Consider the following 19112-nt stretch of genomic DNA (forward strand, 5'->3'; position numbering starts at 1 on the left):
GAAAATGTTTAAGACTAATTACAAATGTGAGAGTGAATACAGACAGTGTGAAAGTCAGGAAGAGGTTTGTAATATTTCAGTTTCGCATAATGCTTAGTAGATTGAATGGAACTTGAACAGTGGTGATATAAAGTGTCAGAAAGATTCATGCGATATGAAATCAGACATATTGCAGAATATGATTTATTTGGTATGAAATGCAATAGAATGTGTGAAAGTGTGGCTGGTGTGATAAGAAACTGTATATAAAGTGACAGTAAGATTATGTAACACAATAACACACTTCTGATAATGAAGCAGCAGTGCAATATGTAGAGCATGAAAGAACATGAGTCAGATAGTGTGTGTGTGTGTGTGTGTGTGTGTGTGTGTGTGTGTGTGCATCTGGCAAAAAAAAAAAAATGGCTGAACTCAGTGAACATCTGTCCAGAAAAAGGCCACCGATACAACACACAGTTAGGAACCTCAAAAAAACAGTGTGTGTTTTAGTTTTCAAGGTGTATATATTGACACACAGCCACACACACACACACACACACACACACACACACACACACACACACACATTTCAGGTACTGATAGAAACTGGCATCACCATTTTCAGATTTCTGGTGGAGGTTGTACGGCAGATAGCATGGCTAAATTTAGAGAAGAGGGACGGCACAGAGACGGCCAGTGTAGTGAAGTAGCAGAGAGGAAGCACACACACACACACACACACACACACACACACACACACAAACTATGTACACATAGACTGTAGCTCAGAGGTTTTGTGTGTGTGTGTGTGTGTGTGTGTGTGTGTGTGTGTGTGTGTGTGCGAGTGATGGTGGGAGGGTCGGTGAAAAAATATTTTTGTGATATGTATCTTGTACATTTTGTGTGTGTGTGTTTGTGCAGTAGTAATAGTTGTGTTATATGCTCTTAAAATTCTTTCACCAATTGTGTGTGTGTGTGTGTGTGTGTGTGTGTGTGTGTGTGTGTGTGTGTGTGTGTGTGTGTGAACTAACTGTTTGGAACCTGTAATAATCAGTATCCTTTTCACACTTCTAATACTCACAAACAATGATTTAGAGGAAGATATTTAAATAGTGTGACCGTTTTACTACCCATTTATCACAGACGACACTGATTCCAAGATGCTGTGTTCCCATTCCTGTGTTGTTAAAGATATTGCTTGTAAGGTTTTGATTCGTTAGCCACAGATTTATTGTTTCTTATTTAAAGTTTCTTTTTGCTCCTTGATGAATAAACCTGTTGCATACCTCCACCCAATACATTCACATCCACTTGATCAGATTTGTCTCTCAAATCTAAGCTTATATATTTAGCTAGTATGATAAAACATTATTCGAATTAACATAATACAATTTATGTTTCATTCGAGATCCTTGTATATTTCCTTCAGGAACGATAAATCAATTCGCTATCCATTTCTCAGGGTTATTACATCAATGTAAAAAAAACACAACTTGAAACATCGTGAAGCCGGTATTAATCCATTCTAATAACTCAAATGTGTTTGATATCCAACTGTGTTTTTGTCCATCAGAGTTGGCTGAAGTACTCTATTCCTGTACTTGACTGAAACCACTAACCGTCTACTTACATGTGAGAGTAAACCTTACTACTTGAGTACAAGTGCAAAAGTACCGCCTTGAATGGACTTAGTATCAAAGTAAAAGTATTGATCTTTGAGAACTCTGTGAATAATGGATGCAGTTCAGTGCTCCATTCTCCTGCCCATTAGACTCCCCCAGGAGGAAGCTTTCTATAGTTACAGATACACATCAAGAGAACCCTTACTCTATACACACTCAGCAGAACCATGGGGTTACTCTATCACAGTTTATGTGTTCACTTAAAAGTAGAGATGAGCGGCAGCTTTTTCAGAAATAGTGTAAGGAGGAATAGTGTAATAGGAAATAGAGTAACATATTACACGCTACAATATAGTCAAGAAAAGATTTACCAAAAGTTAAACACATGGATAAAGTTCACCTATATAATATATATATAAAATATATATATACATAGAGTAACAAATTCTCTCTCTCTCGCTCTCTCTCTCTGTCTCTCTATTTATCTATCTATTCATCTATAGACAGTGAGCATCAAGGTACACAAGAATTGGAGCTAGGTGTTCCAATTTTTCAGATGCAGCCTTCATCATTGCTCTTTTTCCCTTTCATCAGAAAATCTTTGTACAGCGGAGTAGGACAATAACAGGGCAGTGTGTATAGTAATAAACTAGAACAAGCAGGAAATTGTGTGTGTGTGTGTGTGTGTGTGTGTGTGTGTGTGTGTGTGTGTGTGTGTGTGTGTTGTGGTCTGTTTCTACTGAGGCCTATTAGCACTAAGTCTCTGGCTGTCTAAGGATCACATCTATATAGAAAGCAGTACTTTTAAATGAATGTAAAGGCTGCAGTATAGTTCAATCATTCGCATTAAAGCACACATTATTCTATTAATCCAATAATATGAAATATAAATTATTATTATTATTAATAATAACATTAATAAAAACAACAATAATAATACTAATAAAAATGAAAAATAATGTTGCTGTTCTACAAAAAAATGCATAATAAAAACATGATTTATTTAACATCTCATTTAATAAAAATTATGCAGGAAACAAAATGCAGAATTTTTAATATTTTTCAAATATTTGTTTTATCTGATTATAAGTAAGCCCTGCACTAAACTTGTGCACTTAATTAGTTCCTGTGAGATATCTTTTTGATTAACATCTTCAATGTTCTGTTGATTATTCAGTTATTCATCTCAAAGCACATTATGGGGTTAGTGCTATAAATAATTCAGTGACTGGAGTTGAGATAAAAGGGGAAAAACATATTGTTAAGATAGAGGAATAATGTAAATGTAGATATATTGATGAGTGCCAAGAGATGAACAGGGAAAGGATTGGCATGTTGAAGTGTGTTTATGCCATACTGTGTCAGAACCCGGTCCCTGTATGATGACAGGGGCATGTAAAGGGAAATAGCTCTGGGTTTAAAGCCTGAGGACAGAGCGCAGACTGATGATATTTCTCTTCACATTGTTTGTTTTCTTTCTGTCCCGTCTGTCTTCAAGTGCTTTTATCATCTGTGTGCAAACATGATGTCAAGACAGCAGAATAAAGTTAATCACATCAGCCTGCAGCAAACTCCACTGCACTTTTCTACAGATTCTATACATGCTTCCATTCTCAAACTGGCTCTTTGCTTTAAGTGATTATTTAAGTAATAATGAGGCTCTGATGATGATGATGATGATGATGATGATGATGATGATGATGTTAATAATGTTGGTTGTAATAATAATGATGATTGAAATGGTGGTGTTGGATGTGATAATGATGGTGGTGGTGGTGGTGGTATCGGTGGTAAGATAATGTTTTTGGTGGTGGAGTTGATGGTGGGCTTTTGATGGTTATGATGTTGATAATGTTGGTTGTGATATTGGTGGTGATGGCACTGATGCTAATAGTGGTGATGATTGAGATAGAGGTGGTGAAGATGATAATGGTGGTAGTGTTGATTGTAGTGATAGCGCTGATGATGGTGGTGATATTGGTGGTGACGGTGTTGGTGTTGGTGATGGTGGCGATGAAGGTGGAGGTGATGATAATGGTGGTGGATATTGGTGGTGGTAAAGGTGATGGTGGTGCTGATATTAGTGGTTATGGTGATGATGGTGGTGGTGGTATGATGATGGTGGTGATATTGATGGTGGTTGTAGTAATGATGATGGTTGTGATAATGGTGGTGATGGTGATAGTGGTGGTGGTATGATGATGGTGCTGATATTGGTGGTGGTGGAGATAACAATGTTGATGATATTGATGATGGTGGTGATAATCGAGATGGTGGTGGTATGATGAAGGCGATGATCATGATGGTGGTGGTAATTATGATAATAATGTGAAGGATGATGTAGATGGTAATGGTAAGGATAATGATGATGATGATGGTTCTTATGGTGTTGATAATGTTGGTTGTAATAATAATGGTGATTGAAATGGTGGTGTTGGAGGTGATAATGATGGTGGTAGTGGTGATGGTGGTGGTATGATAATGATATTGGTGGTGAAGTTGATGGTGGTTGATAGTGGGCTTTTGATGGTTATGATGATGTTGATAATGTTGATTGTGATATTAATGGTGCTGATGGTGGTTTGATGATGATGGTGTGGTGATATTGGTGGTGATGGCACTGATGCTAATGGTGGTGATGATTGAGATAGAGGTGGTGGAGGTGATAATGGTGGTAGTGGTGATTATAGTGATAGCGCTGATGATGATGGTGGTGATATTGGTGGTGACGGTGATGGTGGCGGTGGTATGATGGTGATGGTGGTGGAGGTGATGGTGGCGATGAAGGTGGAGGTGATGATAATGGTGGTGGATATTGGTGGTGGTGAAGGTGATGGTGGTGCTGATAGTAGTGGTGATGGTGATGATGGTGGTGGTGGTATGATGATGGTGGTGATATTGATGGTGGTTGTGATAATGGTGGTGATGGTGGTGGTGGTATGATGATGGTGGTGATATTGGTGGTGGTGGTGGAGATAACGATGTTGATGATATTGATGTTGCTGGTGGAGGTGATGGTGGTGATAATTGAGATGGTGGTGGTATGATGAAGGCGATGATCATGATGGTGGTGGTAATTATGATAATAATGTAAAGGATGATACATGTGTGTGACATGCTACATGTTATATTTCTTATGAAATAGGGTGTGTGTGATGATGATGAAGAAGATGAAGAGGACGACAATGATGATGATGATAAATAGTGATGACGTGTGCTACGTGCTAAAAGCTAGTGTTATTATACAACAGAAATACATATACTGTATGTGTATTCTGTGTGTGTGTGTGTGTGTGTGTGTGTGTGTGTGTGTGTGTGTGTGTGTGTGTGTGTTATGAATGTTATTAATGATAATGACGATCCCGTTCTCGATCTGTCTCAGTCTCGTCAGACCCCTGAGGGTGAGTTCTTGCCGTTAGACCAGTGTGAACTTGATGTGGGATTTGGGACGGGAGCTGATCAGCTCTTCCTCGTCTCTCCTCTGACCATCTGCCACGAGATCAATCCCAAGAGCCCCTTCTTCGACCTCTCACAGAGATCGCTCATGAATGAGCAGTTTGAGATAGTTGTCATCCTAGAGGGCATCGTCGAGACCACCGGTGAGATTTCCCTTCTTACTTCTTTCTTTCTTTCTTTCTTTCTTTCTTTCTTTCTTTCTTTCTTTCTTTCTTTCTTTCTTTCTTTGAACAACTCTTAAAAAACTGCTCAATGATTTGTACTCCACATAAAGGAACACTAAACACCACTTTTCTTCTCCATCTTTCTTCACCAATCACTGCAGATTTGAACACATCTCTTCATTTCCTTTCAGTCTCATTTTCTTTGTCCACCTCACTTTCTATTCGTCATCCTATTTATCCATTCCATCTTTCTTTCCGTAATTAGATCCACTATGTGGATGAGTTTTTTTGTGGACACCTGACCATAAGATTGGTGTGTGATTTTTGAACATCCCATTCCACATTTAGTCCCCATCTGCTTTTGGAGTGTACCTCTGGAGATTTGTGCGTATTCAGACACAAGGGTGTTAGTAAACTCAGGTGCTGCTGAAGGTGAGGAGGCCTGGGGTGCAGTCAGGGTTCCAGTTCATCCCAAAGGTAGAGTGTTTAATAGAGTTGTGGTCTGAACTCTGCAGCAGGAGATCTTCCACTCCAACAAATGTAAACCATATCTTCATGGTGCTGGTTTTGTGCACAGGGGCACAAAGTGAGGGGAAATTTTCATGCTCCTGCATCCGAAGACCTCCTACACAATTGTGTGCCTCTAACTGTGCGGTTACCGTTTGGGAAATGGCTGGAAATGACTGGAAAATTCCGGTGTCCCAATACTTTTGCTCATATAGCTTATTTCTCTTGTTTCTTATTCTCTCTCTCACTCTCTCTGTCTACTTCTCATGTCACACACACCCTCAGTTTCTCTCTATCTCTCTGTCTCTTTCTCCTTCTCACTCTATTTGGCTGTCCATCATTCTGTTCCTCCATCTGTCTCTCTCAAAAGCCTTCTTTTAGTCTCTCTTTTTATTGTTTTCCTCTTTCTTTTTAATACACACTCATTTTTCTGTGTCTCCTATCTCCCTTTTGTCTCTCTCTTTTTCTGTCCCTTTTGTCTCCCTCTATCCCTTCCTCTCTCTATTCTGTCTTTCTCAATTTTTCAATTTCACTCTGTTCATCTGTCTGTCTGTCTCACACTCCATCTCCTTCTTCCTGTCTAACTTTGTCTAATTCTTGCTCTTTCTACATTTTTCCCCTTTCTATCCATCAGCCTGCCCCCTTCTAACACACACACACACACACACACACACACACACACACACACACACACACACACACACACACACACACACACACACACACACACTTTGAGTTATGAAAGCAGTGTTATAAACATGCTTCCAGCTGTTTTTCCACCATGCCAGTTTGATATATGAGTGTTGAACACTTCTCTCTCTCCTTCACCACATCCCACCTTCTCTTCTTTACCTCTCTACATCTCTCTCCTTCTCTACATCTATTTACTTCTCTACAGCTCTCTCCTTCTTTACATCTATTTCTTCTTTACATCTATTTCCTTCACTACACCTCTTTCCTTAATTACATTTCTTCTCTAATTCTCGCCTTCTCTACATCTCTTTCCTTTTCTCCTCCTTTTGTCTCTCCATTACTCTCATTCTCTACTTCTCTAGATCTCTCCTTCTATACAACTCTGTATACAACTCTCCTCTACCCAACTCTTCCTTGTTCTCTTCCTCTACATCACTTCCCCTTCCCTCCTCTATCACCTCTTTTATTCCTTCTTCTCTCCTTATCTACATCCCTTCTCTGTTCTCTCCTCCTCTATTTCTCTATATCTCTTCCTTTCTCTACTTTTCACTTTCTCTACTTCTTCTATAAAGCTCTCCTTTACTTTGTGTCTGTTTATATCCTGCTCTACTTCTCTCCTTCTCTGTCTCTACTTCTCTTCTCCCTGCTTTTCTACTTTTTCAATCCATTCCTCCTTTGTTCATCTTCACTTCTAAAGCTATTCTTTTGTCTTTCCTGACTTTCCCCTTATCTTCTCTTTTATTTCACTTCTTCTCCTTTCCTCGACATCCCTCCTTGTGTACGTCTCTACTGTTCCTTTCTCCACATCCTTCTCCACACCTCTCTCTCTCTCTCTCTCTCTCTCTCTCTCTCTCTCTCTCTTTTTCTCTGTGCTATTCCAGCTGAAACTCTCCCTCTGATGCTCCTCTAAACCGGGGCGTAGTGTTGTTGCGCACTCATGAGCGATTATTGATCAGCAGGAGCCCCTGAACAGAAATGTCAAACTGACTATTTTACACAATTTTAGGTCGAGCAGCTCTGATTTTCCACTTTAACTATCTAGAGGATCTTTTCTCTTCCTATCGAGTTCTCACAGTCATTTCTAATAAATGACTAATAAAATAAACCCCGCGGCTTAAACAACGAAGCGGCTAATTTATGAAGTTTTCCTGGGTTTTTCCCGGTTTCACAAACTTCAAGCCAATAAACTGAGCAACATAACATTAGACCAATGAAATTTCCAAACGGAAATAAAAAAAACGCACCTCACCTGTGTTCTGAGCTGCACGGCATCGGGAGAAAAAAAGTTTTTTTTAAACGCACGACGATACCAAAAGATAAACTCCCGAGAGAAATAGTTGTGAAAGGAAGGAGGAAGACAGTGAACAATGACTTTCTTGGGAGGCTACTGTTTAGATACAAGCCCTTGTAATGCGTTGAGTCTGGGTGAAGGGAGAGCTCGCTCAGAAATCATATAAGCACAGACAGGTTTGCAAAACTCGTGCTTTTTTTTTTTTTCTTGCAACAGCGTTAAGGGTTAGTCAAAGAAACTTAGAAATGAGCATCAGAAAATAATAAGGACATAATCCTCGGTCTTGCACACATGCAGTAATACCTGAAAAATGCAGTGGTAGGCTATTCCCAAAATACCGCTCTGCTCCTAAAGGAGGCGCAACATATTTCACCCATTACACCGTGTGTAACGTGTCTTTCGTTAAAGCCTGTATAAAGTACATTAGTTTAGACGGCTTATTTATGTTAAAAATAAAAATATTTGTAAAATTCAGTGGGTGTGGCTTATATATGGTAGCGCTTTATAGTCCGGAAATTACGGTACATAAATCCTTTATTACAAATTAATTTGCATAAATGCTTCAAAAAATAATAATGCTGGAGGAAGTCAGTTTGTGACTGGGATGTGAGGTGCCCTTGTTGATGTTGTGAGCTCTGCGCAGACATCTGCTATGGTGAAGGTGCTCAGTGACAGGCACTTGGGTGCCAGTGAAGCGTGTGGCGGTTTTGATCACTGTTTGCAGGGCTTTACATTCACAAACAAATGTTATAAACATAACCGTGAATCTGTTATCTAAGGAGTTGCTACTTATCTGAGATTAAATGGCGTGGCAAATACAAAGCTGCTTTGACCAGCATTATCCCTGTTAATATCCTGTAACCACAACGTCTTCTGTTACCAAGGAAAGTCAGAAACACTCTTTCAATTCTGACACGTGGCATTCCAGAAAACTCATTCTGACCCGCTCCTGCGTTTCGCGACCAGGCAACGTGGCTGATGTCAGAGTGATGCGTAGCACTCAAGGCTCTGCTGAAAGCATGTTTCTGACACATCGATAAAACATCATCAGACTTGAGGCTTGAGAAAGCACACAAGATACGCAGCAGTGTGCGGAATGAAGATGAGCAGTGTGGATTACGTTCTCGATGATTTATTTATTTCCATGTACCTCCGAGAAACAAGCAGTAAACCGACAACAAAGAAAACGTCCACATCAATGGACAAAGGACAAATTAAGATAATGTGTATGTTTCTTCTGTACTTCTCTACTCCTCCACATCTCTTTCCTATATACAGAATAATTGAAAAAGGAAACATAAAAATGACAAAACTATTGAAAAAAGTGAATTTACTGATTAAGATTAATAATACAAAAAAAAGTAAATAAAAAATATATTATGCAACTACCGTATTTTTCAGACTATAAGCTGCTACTTTTTTCCCATATTTTGAACCCCGCGGCTTAAACAACAAAGCGGCTAATTTATGGATTTTTCCTGGGTTTTTCCCGGTTTCACAAACTTCAAGTCAAGAAACTGAGCACCAAAACATTAGACCAATGAAATTTCCGAATGGAAACAAAAAAACGCACTTCACCTGTGTTCTGAGCTGCACGACATCGGGAGAAAAAACTTCCACCGATGGAGATTTTTAAACGCGCGACGATGCCAAAAGATAAACTCACCCGAGAGAAATAGTTGTGAAAGGAAGGAGGAAGACAGTGAACAATGACTTTCTTGGTCGGCTACTGTTTAGATACAAGCCGTTGTAACGTGTTGAGTCTGGGTGAAGGGAGAGCTTACTAACTCCAGTTGCAACAGAAATCATAAAAGCACAGACAGGTTTCCAAAACTCATGCTTTTTTATTTTTCTTGGCAACAGCGTTACGGGTTAGTCAAAGAAACTTACAAATGAGCATCAGAAAATAATACGAATATATTCCTCGGTCTTGCACACATGCAGTAATAGTGGAAAAATGCGGCGGCAGGCTATTCCCAAAATGCCGCTCTGCTCTTAAAGGAGCCACAACATATTTCACCTGTTACACCGTGTAACAGATACTGTCTTTCGTTAAAGCCTGTGTAAAGTTCATTAGTTTCAGTGTTCCTGCGGCTTATAGACAGGTGCGGCTTATTTATGTTTAAAATAAAAATATTTGTCAAATCTTTGTGCGGCTTATATAAGGGTGCGCTTTATAGTCTGGCAATTACGGTAATTATTTCTGGGTTTTCTTTATTAAAAAACATTTGACAGAAAGTCCTGGTTGCAGCACAGGCTCAGATATTTGTTCCCATCATCACAGAGAAGTTGAATTAGATTAAAATGCAGGCATAGAAACATCTGGAACTTGAATTTAGCATGAAATAAAATCTACATTAGAATGTGTTCTAGGGTATGATACTAAACTGATCAAACATAAAATTATGACTACCTGCCTAATTGTGTTTGCCTTTTGCTGCCACGTGCTGACTTGCGAAGCATTAACAGCATTAAGTTCTTCAGCAATTAGAGCTACAGGAGCTCGTCTGTTGGATCGGACCACACGGACCAGCCTTCGTTCCCAACATGCTTCAATAAGCCTCGGCCTGCCATAAGCCTGTCGCTGGTTCACCACTGTTCCTCCCATGGACCACTATTGATAGCTACTGACCACTGCAGACCAGGAACATCCCACAAGAGCTGCAGTTTTGGAGATGTTCTGACCCAGTCGTCTAGACATCACAATTTGGCACTTGTCAGATTCACTTAAATCTTTACGCTTGCCCATTTTTCCTGCTTCTAACACGTCAACTTTAAAGACAAAATGTTCACTTGCTGCCTCAAATATATTCACCCACTAACAGGTGCCATGATGAAGAGATGATCAGTGTTCTTCACTTCACCACTCATACTGTTATAATGTCATGTCATAACGTCATCTCTTAGTCTCTCTCCCTGTCTCTCTGCCCTCATTCCCTCTCTGTCTCTCTCCCCCTCCCTCTCTCCCTGTACCTCTCCCTGTCTCTCTCCATTTTTCTCTACTTCTTTCCTCGCTGTCTTCCTAACCCTTTCTTTCTTTCTGCCTCTCAGTTTCTTTCCCTGTCTCTCTCCTTCTCCCTCTCTCCCTGCTCTCTCCCTGTCTCTCTCCCTCCTTCCCTCTCTCTCTTTCTCTCTGTCTCTCTCACCCTCCCTTCCTCTCTGTCTCTCTCACTGTCCCCCCTCCCCCTCTCAGTGCTATACCAGGTAAATCTCTCCTGATGCTCCTCTGTGCCAGAGCGTAGCTTCGTCATGTACTCATAAGCGATTATCGATCAGCAGGAGCCCCTGAACAGAAATGTCAAACTGATTATTTTTATTATCTATGGTTGGCAGTGCTAATTTTCTGATTAATCTGAAAAATAAATGCATTATTAAAAGTAAAAAGACAACAAAGTAACCCATTTATACAAAGGGCCAAACCACAGACATGTAAGTAAGAGCTGTTTATGGAGAAGCACATGGACTGCGAGGTAGGAGAACTTACAAATTTCCCAGTCACTCACATGACCAGCCTTTACTAATTGATTCTAAAAAGCTTGAAGGGAAGACGTTGGCGGTGATGGTTTAGTACGTACTAAATCATCGCATCACAGCAAACAGTTCAATGGATTTCATGTAGATTTCTTTGGAATGAGGTACATTTCCATTTAATTAGAGTTAAAGAGCTTCACGTTACACATTAAGCTGAATTGGATACCATGTAACAGGGATAATTAGGAAATGTCTACGGAAATGTGTGTGTGTGCTTGCGTGTGTGTATGAATTACAATGCACAAGGTGCTCTTCTCAATAAATCAGTATTGCATTTGGATTCCAATAAAGGAATCAGACTGAGTCCAATTAAAATGTAGGAGTTGCTCAAAGAAGAAATCCTGCACAGGAACATCAAAATTCCTTATATTTTATTATCATCATGATTAAATGTTTCCGATATTATTTGATTTTATTTATTGTTTGTGAGTGTGGAGATTTGCGAACTGAAATGAACAAAGATTCTCTGATGATGTTGACGCTTAATGCTGTGTGCAAACATCTGAATCTGATCATCGTTTACTTTTGTGTACTCGTGTGGTTTTCTAAAGAAATCGGCTTCTAGGCTTGTTTTTTCCCTTACTTTTATTTTCTTTTTGCAATAGTTGTTTTAGTTAAAATCGCAGGAAAACTTGGTTTTGTTTGAAATATGGTAAATTACTTAATACATTATTAATAAGTACTACTGAGAAGTACTACTACTACTGCTACTACGCCTGCTACTTCTACTACTATTCCTCCTATTACTCTTACTCCGACTACTGCTCCAGCTACTACTACTCCCACTAAGTAGAGTAGGCTATATGTACAGTATTGTGAAATTATGCTGGAAGCTGGTACACACTGTCGTACGCCGCGGCTAGCATTGTGGTCGTAAAGTCGAATAGTCGTAAGTTGCATAGGTCTCCTACTACTCCTCCTACTCCTACCTCCTACTCCTACTACTCCTCCTACTCCTACTACTACTCCTCCTACTCCTACTACTACTCCTTCTACTCCTACTACTACTCCTCCTACTCCTACTACTACTCCTCCTACTCCTACCATTACCTCCCACTCCCACCTCCCACTCCTACTACTACTACTACTACTCCTTCCACTCCTACTACTACTACTACTACTACTACTCCCACTCCTACTCCCACTCATCCTCCTCCTCCTCCTACTACTACTACCTCCCACTACTACTCCTCCCACTCCTACTACTACTCCTCCCACTCCTACTACTACTCCTTCTACTACTACTACCACTCCTCCCACTCCTACTACTACCTCCCACTCCCACTACTACTCCTCCTACTACTACTCCTTCTACTCCTACTACTACTCCTACTACTCCTACTACTACTCCTCCTACTCCTACTGTTACTCCTCCTACTCCTACTCCCACCATCCCACTCCTACTACTACTACCTCCTACTCCTACTACTACCTCCCACTCCTCCCACTACTACTACTCCTCCCACTCCCACTCCTCCTACTCCCACTACTACCTCCCACTCCTACTACTCCTCCCACTCCTACCATTACTCCTCCCACTCCCACCTCCCACTCCTCCCACTACTACTCCTCCCACTCCTACTACTACTCCTTCTACTACTACTACTACTCCTACTACTACTCCTCCTACTCCTACTATTACTCCTCCTACTCCTACTCATCCTACTCCTACTACTACTCCTCCTACTCCTACTACTCCTCCTACTCCTACCATTACCTCCCACTCCCACCATCCCACTCCTACTACTACTCCTCCTACTCCTACTACTACTCCTCCTACTCCTCCCACTCCCACTCCTCCCACTCCTTCTACTCCTACTACTACTACCTCCCACTCCTACCTCCCACTCCTCCTACTACTACCTCCCACTCCTACTATTACCTCCCACTCCCACTACTACTACTCCTTCTACTACTACTACTACCTCCCACTCCTCCTACTCCTCCTCCTACTCCTACTACTACTCCTTCTACTCCTACTACTACTCCTCCTACTCCTACTGTTACTCCTCCTACTCCTACTACTACTCCTCCTACTCCTACTATTACTACTCCTACTACTACTACTACTCCTTCTACTCCTACTACTACTACTCCTATTACTCCTACTCATCCTCCTCCTCCTCCTCCTCCCACTACTACTCCTACTCCTACTACTCCTACTACTACTCCCACCTCCTACTATTACTCCCACTCATCCTCCTCCTCCTCCTCCCACTACTACTCCTACTCCTACTACTCCTACTACTACTCCCACTCCTCCTACTATTACTCCTACTCCTACTACTCCTACTCATCCTCCTACTACTCCTCCTACTACTCCCACCTCCTCCTACTCCTCCTCCTACTCCTACGTCTCCTCCTACTCCTACTACTCCTTCTCTTACTCCTCCTCCTACTCCTACTCCTACTGCTACTCCTCCTACTCCGACTACTGCTCCAGCTACTACTCCTCCTACTCCTACTTCTATTAATACCACTTTGACTATTTTATTTTTTTGCACTGCTTATCTACTATGCATTTTTGCACCATCCATAACTTATCACCACACCACTGTCTATTCCACCCATATTTATTCTGTGTATACTGTAGCATACAACATTCATACTTGTACATAATTATATTTGAGCATGTGATCTCCCGATATCTTTGCACAGTATATTGTATATATAAACCTGCTGCACCTTTTGTACATAATTCACCCTCTTACCGCTATACATATGAACCCTTTACCCTTATTTATCACACTGCTAATCATTATTGTAAATAGGCCACTTATGCACTTCTGGTTAGATGCTAAGTGCATTTCATTGGCTCTGTACATGTACCTTGCACTATGACAATGAGGTTGAATCTAATCTAATCTAATCTAATCTAATGCAATCTAATCTAATCTAATCTACTACTCCTACTACTATATTTATTCCTACTCCTACGCCAATTACTTTTTTACTACTTATTCTACTTCTCCTACAACTATTACTCCTACTCCTCCTCCTACTCCATCTCCTACTAGTCCCACTAATACTAGCACTACTACTATTACTTCTACTACTAATAATAATAATAATAATAATAATAATATTAATAATAATAGTGTTTATATTGCACCTTTTCTCAAACTTGATCTACATTTTTTGTTTATTAATGAATTATTAATATCCTTTTCTTTATCAATCAATATTTTGTTTGTCATACGCCAATTTCTGCATCAAATCTTTTCAAACAAACGAATTCGCTACGTGTTAAATCGTAACACAAACTTCACATATCAATAAAAAGCACCTAATACTTATGCACAGTACCATATTGTGATTAAAAGCACATGCCTTTCTTCTTTCTGCAATGTTTTATGTGACTTCCTGTCACCGTCCTTCACCTTGTTTATCTGTCTCTCTCTGCCTTTCTTAGTTGTTTGTTCACTACCCTTTATTTCCTTGTGCAGGCAGATGAATAAGCCTTTGGAACAGCCTGAATGACTTCTTTTTACTTTCCAGGGACAAACAAGTCTGGACTAATCGGTTTATTGACTAATTTAAATTGGAGTGAAAACAGCTGAAATGCGAGCAATCGGATTTTGTGCCCCGTCTCTGCTCGTGCTCGGCTGCGGGTATGAAGCACGCTGGCAGAGCTTAGTAACGATCAGGAGGGTTTATGAACCGCTGAATATCTCATTTCAGCTGCTAGCTGAAGAAACAAATGTAGCTGGCACACACACACACACACACACACACACACACACACACACACAAGCAGAGAGAGACCCACTACATTCGAAGAGTGTAAATTAGTCTCCCAGCGATGAAGGCAACAGAAGAGAAACTAAAGACAGAGACAAATCATTATGTTGTTGCTTCTAACATTTCTGCCTGTTTACCCCCCACATACAACTTCAGCATATATCTCAATCTCTTTAATGAACATAGGAACTTGTTCCTATTACGATGGCCTTTTATTCAGTGCTTATAAAAATGAATATATTATCTAATTAAACTTTACACTGTTTGTGCACTAATGGTGCATAAAGACACAAACAGAATAATAATTTTTTAATTAGAAACATACAGCCCCCAGGTTTCATTTAATATCCTCGTTTTTTTATCTTTTCTGGTTGAACTTCATATTCATAGGTGGGTTTATTTTTCCACTGACGCTTCACATTGTACATGATCATTTTTACATGCCATTAATTATGTTCCAAATGATCTTTGTTATTTTATGAACACTTTGTTGACAAATGACACTTTTTTTTTCCGAATTTAAAGATCCGTACCACTTATATGCTTGTTTTAATATGTTTAACGTAATGTTATTTGAACTAATCTTACGTCTATGTCAAGTTTCAGGCACCAGATACTTCTAATCGTGTTATTAGTTTCAGTTATTAGATCCAGAATCAGGAAATTGGCTAAAACAGACATTTTGACAGAGCTGGAGAATTGTTTAGCATTTGCAACCAAAATCTCAGAACAAACCGCACAATTTCTTTTATAGTTAGTTTTAATATACAATCTAATAAAGCTTTATTATTATTATTATTATTATTATTATTAGTAGTAGTAGTAGTAGTAGTAGTAGTAATAGTATTAGTAGTATATTACACTTTTTATATTACCCAAATGAGGATGGGTTCCCTTTTAAGTCTGGTTTTTCTGAAGATTTCGTCCTCATAACATCTAAGGGAGTTTTTCCTTGCCACAGTCCCAGGCTGCTCATCAGGGATAAATACACATCATTCACTGATTTATTTGTTATATATAATTTTTACATTCTGTAATGCTGCTTTGAGACAAACACTATAAAAATGAAACTCTATTTCTATTAAACCAAGACCAGCTACCACCACCACCAGCAATACTACTACTACTACTACTACTACTACTAATAATAATAATAATAATAATAATAATAATAATAATAATAATGAAAGAAACTGAACTATTTCTTATGTTTTAATGTGTTGTTTTTTTTTTTACTTAAATAATATTTAGTATTTAGTATTATTTATAGCATAATGATTTAGTATTTTACTATTACTACTGCTGTTACTATTAATGTTACTGTTATTACTACTACTATTATTCATAATAATAATTATAATAATAATAATAATAATAATAATAATAGTGGCAAGCACCTTTATCAAACTGTTTCTTTTTTATAGTTTATAATTTTTTATTAATAATTTGTATATTGTTTTAGTAACACTGTTTTACATAATTAGTATTTTGATACTTAATATACAAAATTTTTGTAGCATTAAAAAAAAACTTTAGTAAGTCCATATACAAATTAAAGATATTATGATTATTATTATTATTATTATTATTATTATTATTATTATTATTATTATTATTATTATTATTATTATTATTGTTGTTGCTGTTCTTATTTTGATTTTATTTTTAAATTGCTTTACTATTATATTATATTCATAATCTATTACTATCACTAATCAAAACATATCAACTGGATCAACACTTTACAACTGTGTGCAGATTAAAAAGTTTTCACCTCCTTATTTAATGAATTTGAAGATGAATGTGTCTCTGCTTGTCCATGTGTTTTAGGTATGACATGCCAGGCACGCACTTCCTACACCGAGGACGAGGTGTTGTGGGGTCACCGCTTCTTGCCCGTCATGTCTCTAGAGGAAGGTTTTTTCCGTGTGGACTATTCTCAGTTTCACAGTACGTTTGAGGTCCCTACGCCACCCTACAGCGTGAGGGATGAGCATGAGGAAAAGGGCTCGCTTCCTTCTCCACTCACCGTACCGTACCGTGAGCGTGTCTTCTCTGTCAACTGCTTAGAGCTGGGGGAAGAGCGGCCCAGCCTCGGAGGTAGCGCCTCCTGCAGACTGCCCAGCAAACTCCAAAGGATGAGCTCATCTGGGAAGGAGGAGCTGCCCAAGAACGTCCTGCGTTTGAGCTCCCAGGCCCCTGAGAAGGCATCCAGCACGGGTGACTTGCCCCTGAAACTGCAGCGCATGGGCTCTGGTCCGGGCCAATCAGACGATTTCCATCTCAAAGCCCTCAGAGTGGGCTTTGAACCCATGACCATGTCCACCGGAGACCTGCAGCAGAGGAGCCTGTCCCCGATGCCATCACCTGCCATCGGCCTGCAACACACTCATGCACCTCCACATACTCCTCTGTCTTCAGCTGGAGCCAGGATGGAGGACAAGCTGCCAGCCAAACTGAGAAGGATGAATGCTGACCGCTGAGGTCACACAGACTTTGTTTGCTTATCTGGGATTTGACCTCGTTTGGGTTTGGCATCAGCATGAAAGAAAACTTTTAGCATACATAGAGCATATTTTAAAAAGAAAATAAAGTCATGGATGAACTGCAAAGACAATCCTGACACAGATCAGGAAGTGGGATGAAGAAGTAAAAGGATCCTTGCATGAACAGACCAGGGTATTTAGTCCTTCAGATGCGTTTGGGTTTGTGTCCATTACACAGACTTCTGGACCCTAAATGGAACTCCTGTTATTCTGGTCCGTTTGCACCAACAGGTCATAAATTGTTAACGCTATGACAGACAGGACTTACATCATCCAAAGTTACAAGATAAGGTACCAGCTATGAATACTGACCCCAACTGCAGTCAGAGTTATTACAGCAAAGCTACTACTACATCTAAAACACATCATACTCATTTTAAATTTACAGTTTTATTTGCCACTCATCTTGTCCTCAGTTACTGGATTCACTTTGGCATTGAAAGCTGTCTTTCAAAAAAAAAAATCTGATTCTGAAATATTTAATATATTTTTATACCCGGTACCAGGCAGTGAGATAAATAATGCATGCAAAAAAAAAAATAGCTTACAGAGAAGACAGATGCTCCTAAAAGGAAACTAATTCTCTCTCCCATTTTTCAAGTTTTTTCCTGGCAATAATGAAGTTAGGAAATATTTTGAGGCACTAAATTTTTCCACAGATTTTTTTAAAGGTGTAATATCCGAGAATCTTTTATTTTAGACGGCAAGAAATTAGCAAATACCTCAACATAACCGATGTCTGTTTCAAATATGGGGTTTATCAGAGGATTACACAGGATCAGAGAGAAATAATAGATTGTTTAAAATAATTAACATTTCTTGCTTCAGAAATTGTGTCAAAATGTTGCTGTTCGGGTAAAAATCTAGTTAGCATAAAGAGAGTGGAATGGTAATGCGATTGGGCAATGATGCTAATGCTAAAACTAATGCAAAATCTGTCGTCAAACACCAGTGGCATGCTAATTAAGAATAGTATTTACCAAAAACATGTTTTGGGTTTTAATCACAGGGTGCCCTAAAGACTCCATGCATAGGGACTGTGTAATGATTGATGTTGGTGGACGTCCACATCTCAGTTGACCTGTAAGACTTGCAGTCTTTTTGAATTTCTAAAGCTTAGCAACAGTGCCATGTGTAATATGCATGCCATATCTGCCATGTTTAAAGCCCATCCCAACCAATGACAGCTTCCTGATCCAGACATAATAATGATGTGTGTCAAAAGCATTCTGAAAGGCAAAAGGAAAAGAAATTTGGTCTAAATTAAAATTTTTGGAAGACATTTCCTTTATGTATAGAGATGTTTGGTACTCTCTGCATACTATACACTGCTTTTAAAGTCCAATGGTTAGCTAGAGAGCTAATGATGATACACTCATGTTTTTTATGTTGGAATTTTCCAAACATTCGCCACAATGTTAAAAACACATTCCCCATCAGGGCATAACTTTATGACCACCGAACAGGCATTACATTATGAACACCTGCTTAATATTGTACAATATAATATAATATATTTCACTGTTCTTCTTTGAACCACTTTACTATATACCTGACCACTGCAGACCGGGAACATCCCACA

At 39.3% G+C, this 19112-nt stretch overlaps 1 protein-coding gene across 1 annotated transcript in view; it reads left to right on the top strand.

The window, feature by feature from the left end:
- Nucleotides 1-17625, top strand: part of kcnj19a (potassium inwardly rectifying channel subfamily J member 19a) — a 40061-nt gene extending 22436 nt beyond the window's left edge. The window contains exons 2-3 of the mRNA XM_046866740.1: nucleotides 4984-5200; nucleotides 16815-17625. Of these exons, the coding sequence (XP_046722696.1) occupies nucleotides 4984-5200; nucleotides 16815-17467 (870 nt within the window). The 3' untranslated portion in view covers nucleotides 17468-17625. The remainder of the gene's footprint in view (nucleotides 1-4983; nucleotides 5201-16814) is intronic.
- Nucleotides 17626-19112: the final 1487 nt, after the last annotated feature.

Source organism: Silurus meridionalis, chromosome 14 (genome assembly GCF_014805685.1).
Source record: "Silurus meridionalis isolate SWU-2019-XX chromosome 14, ASM1480568v1, whole genome shotgun sequence".
Lineage (NCBI taxonomy): Eukaryota > Metazoa > Chordata > Actinopteri > Siluriformes > Siluridae > Silurus > Silurus meridionalis.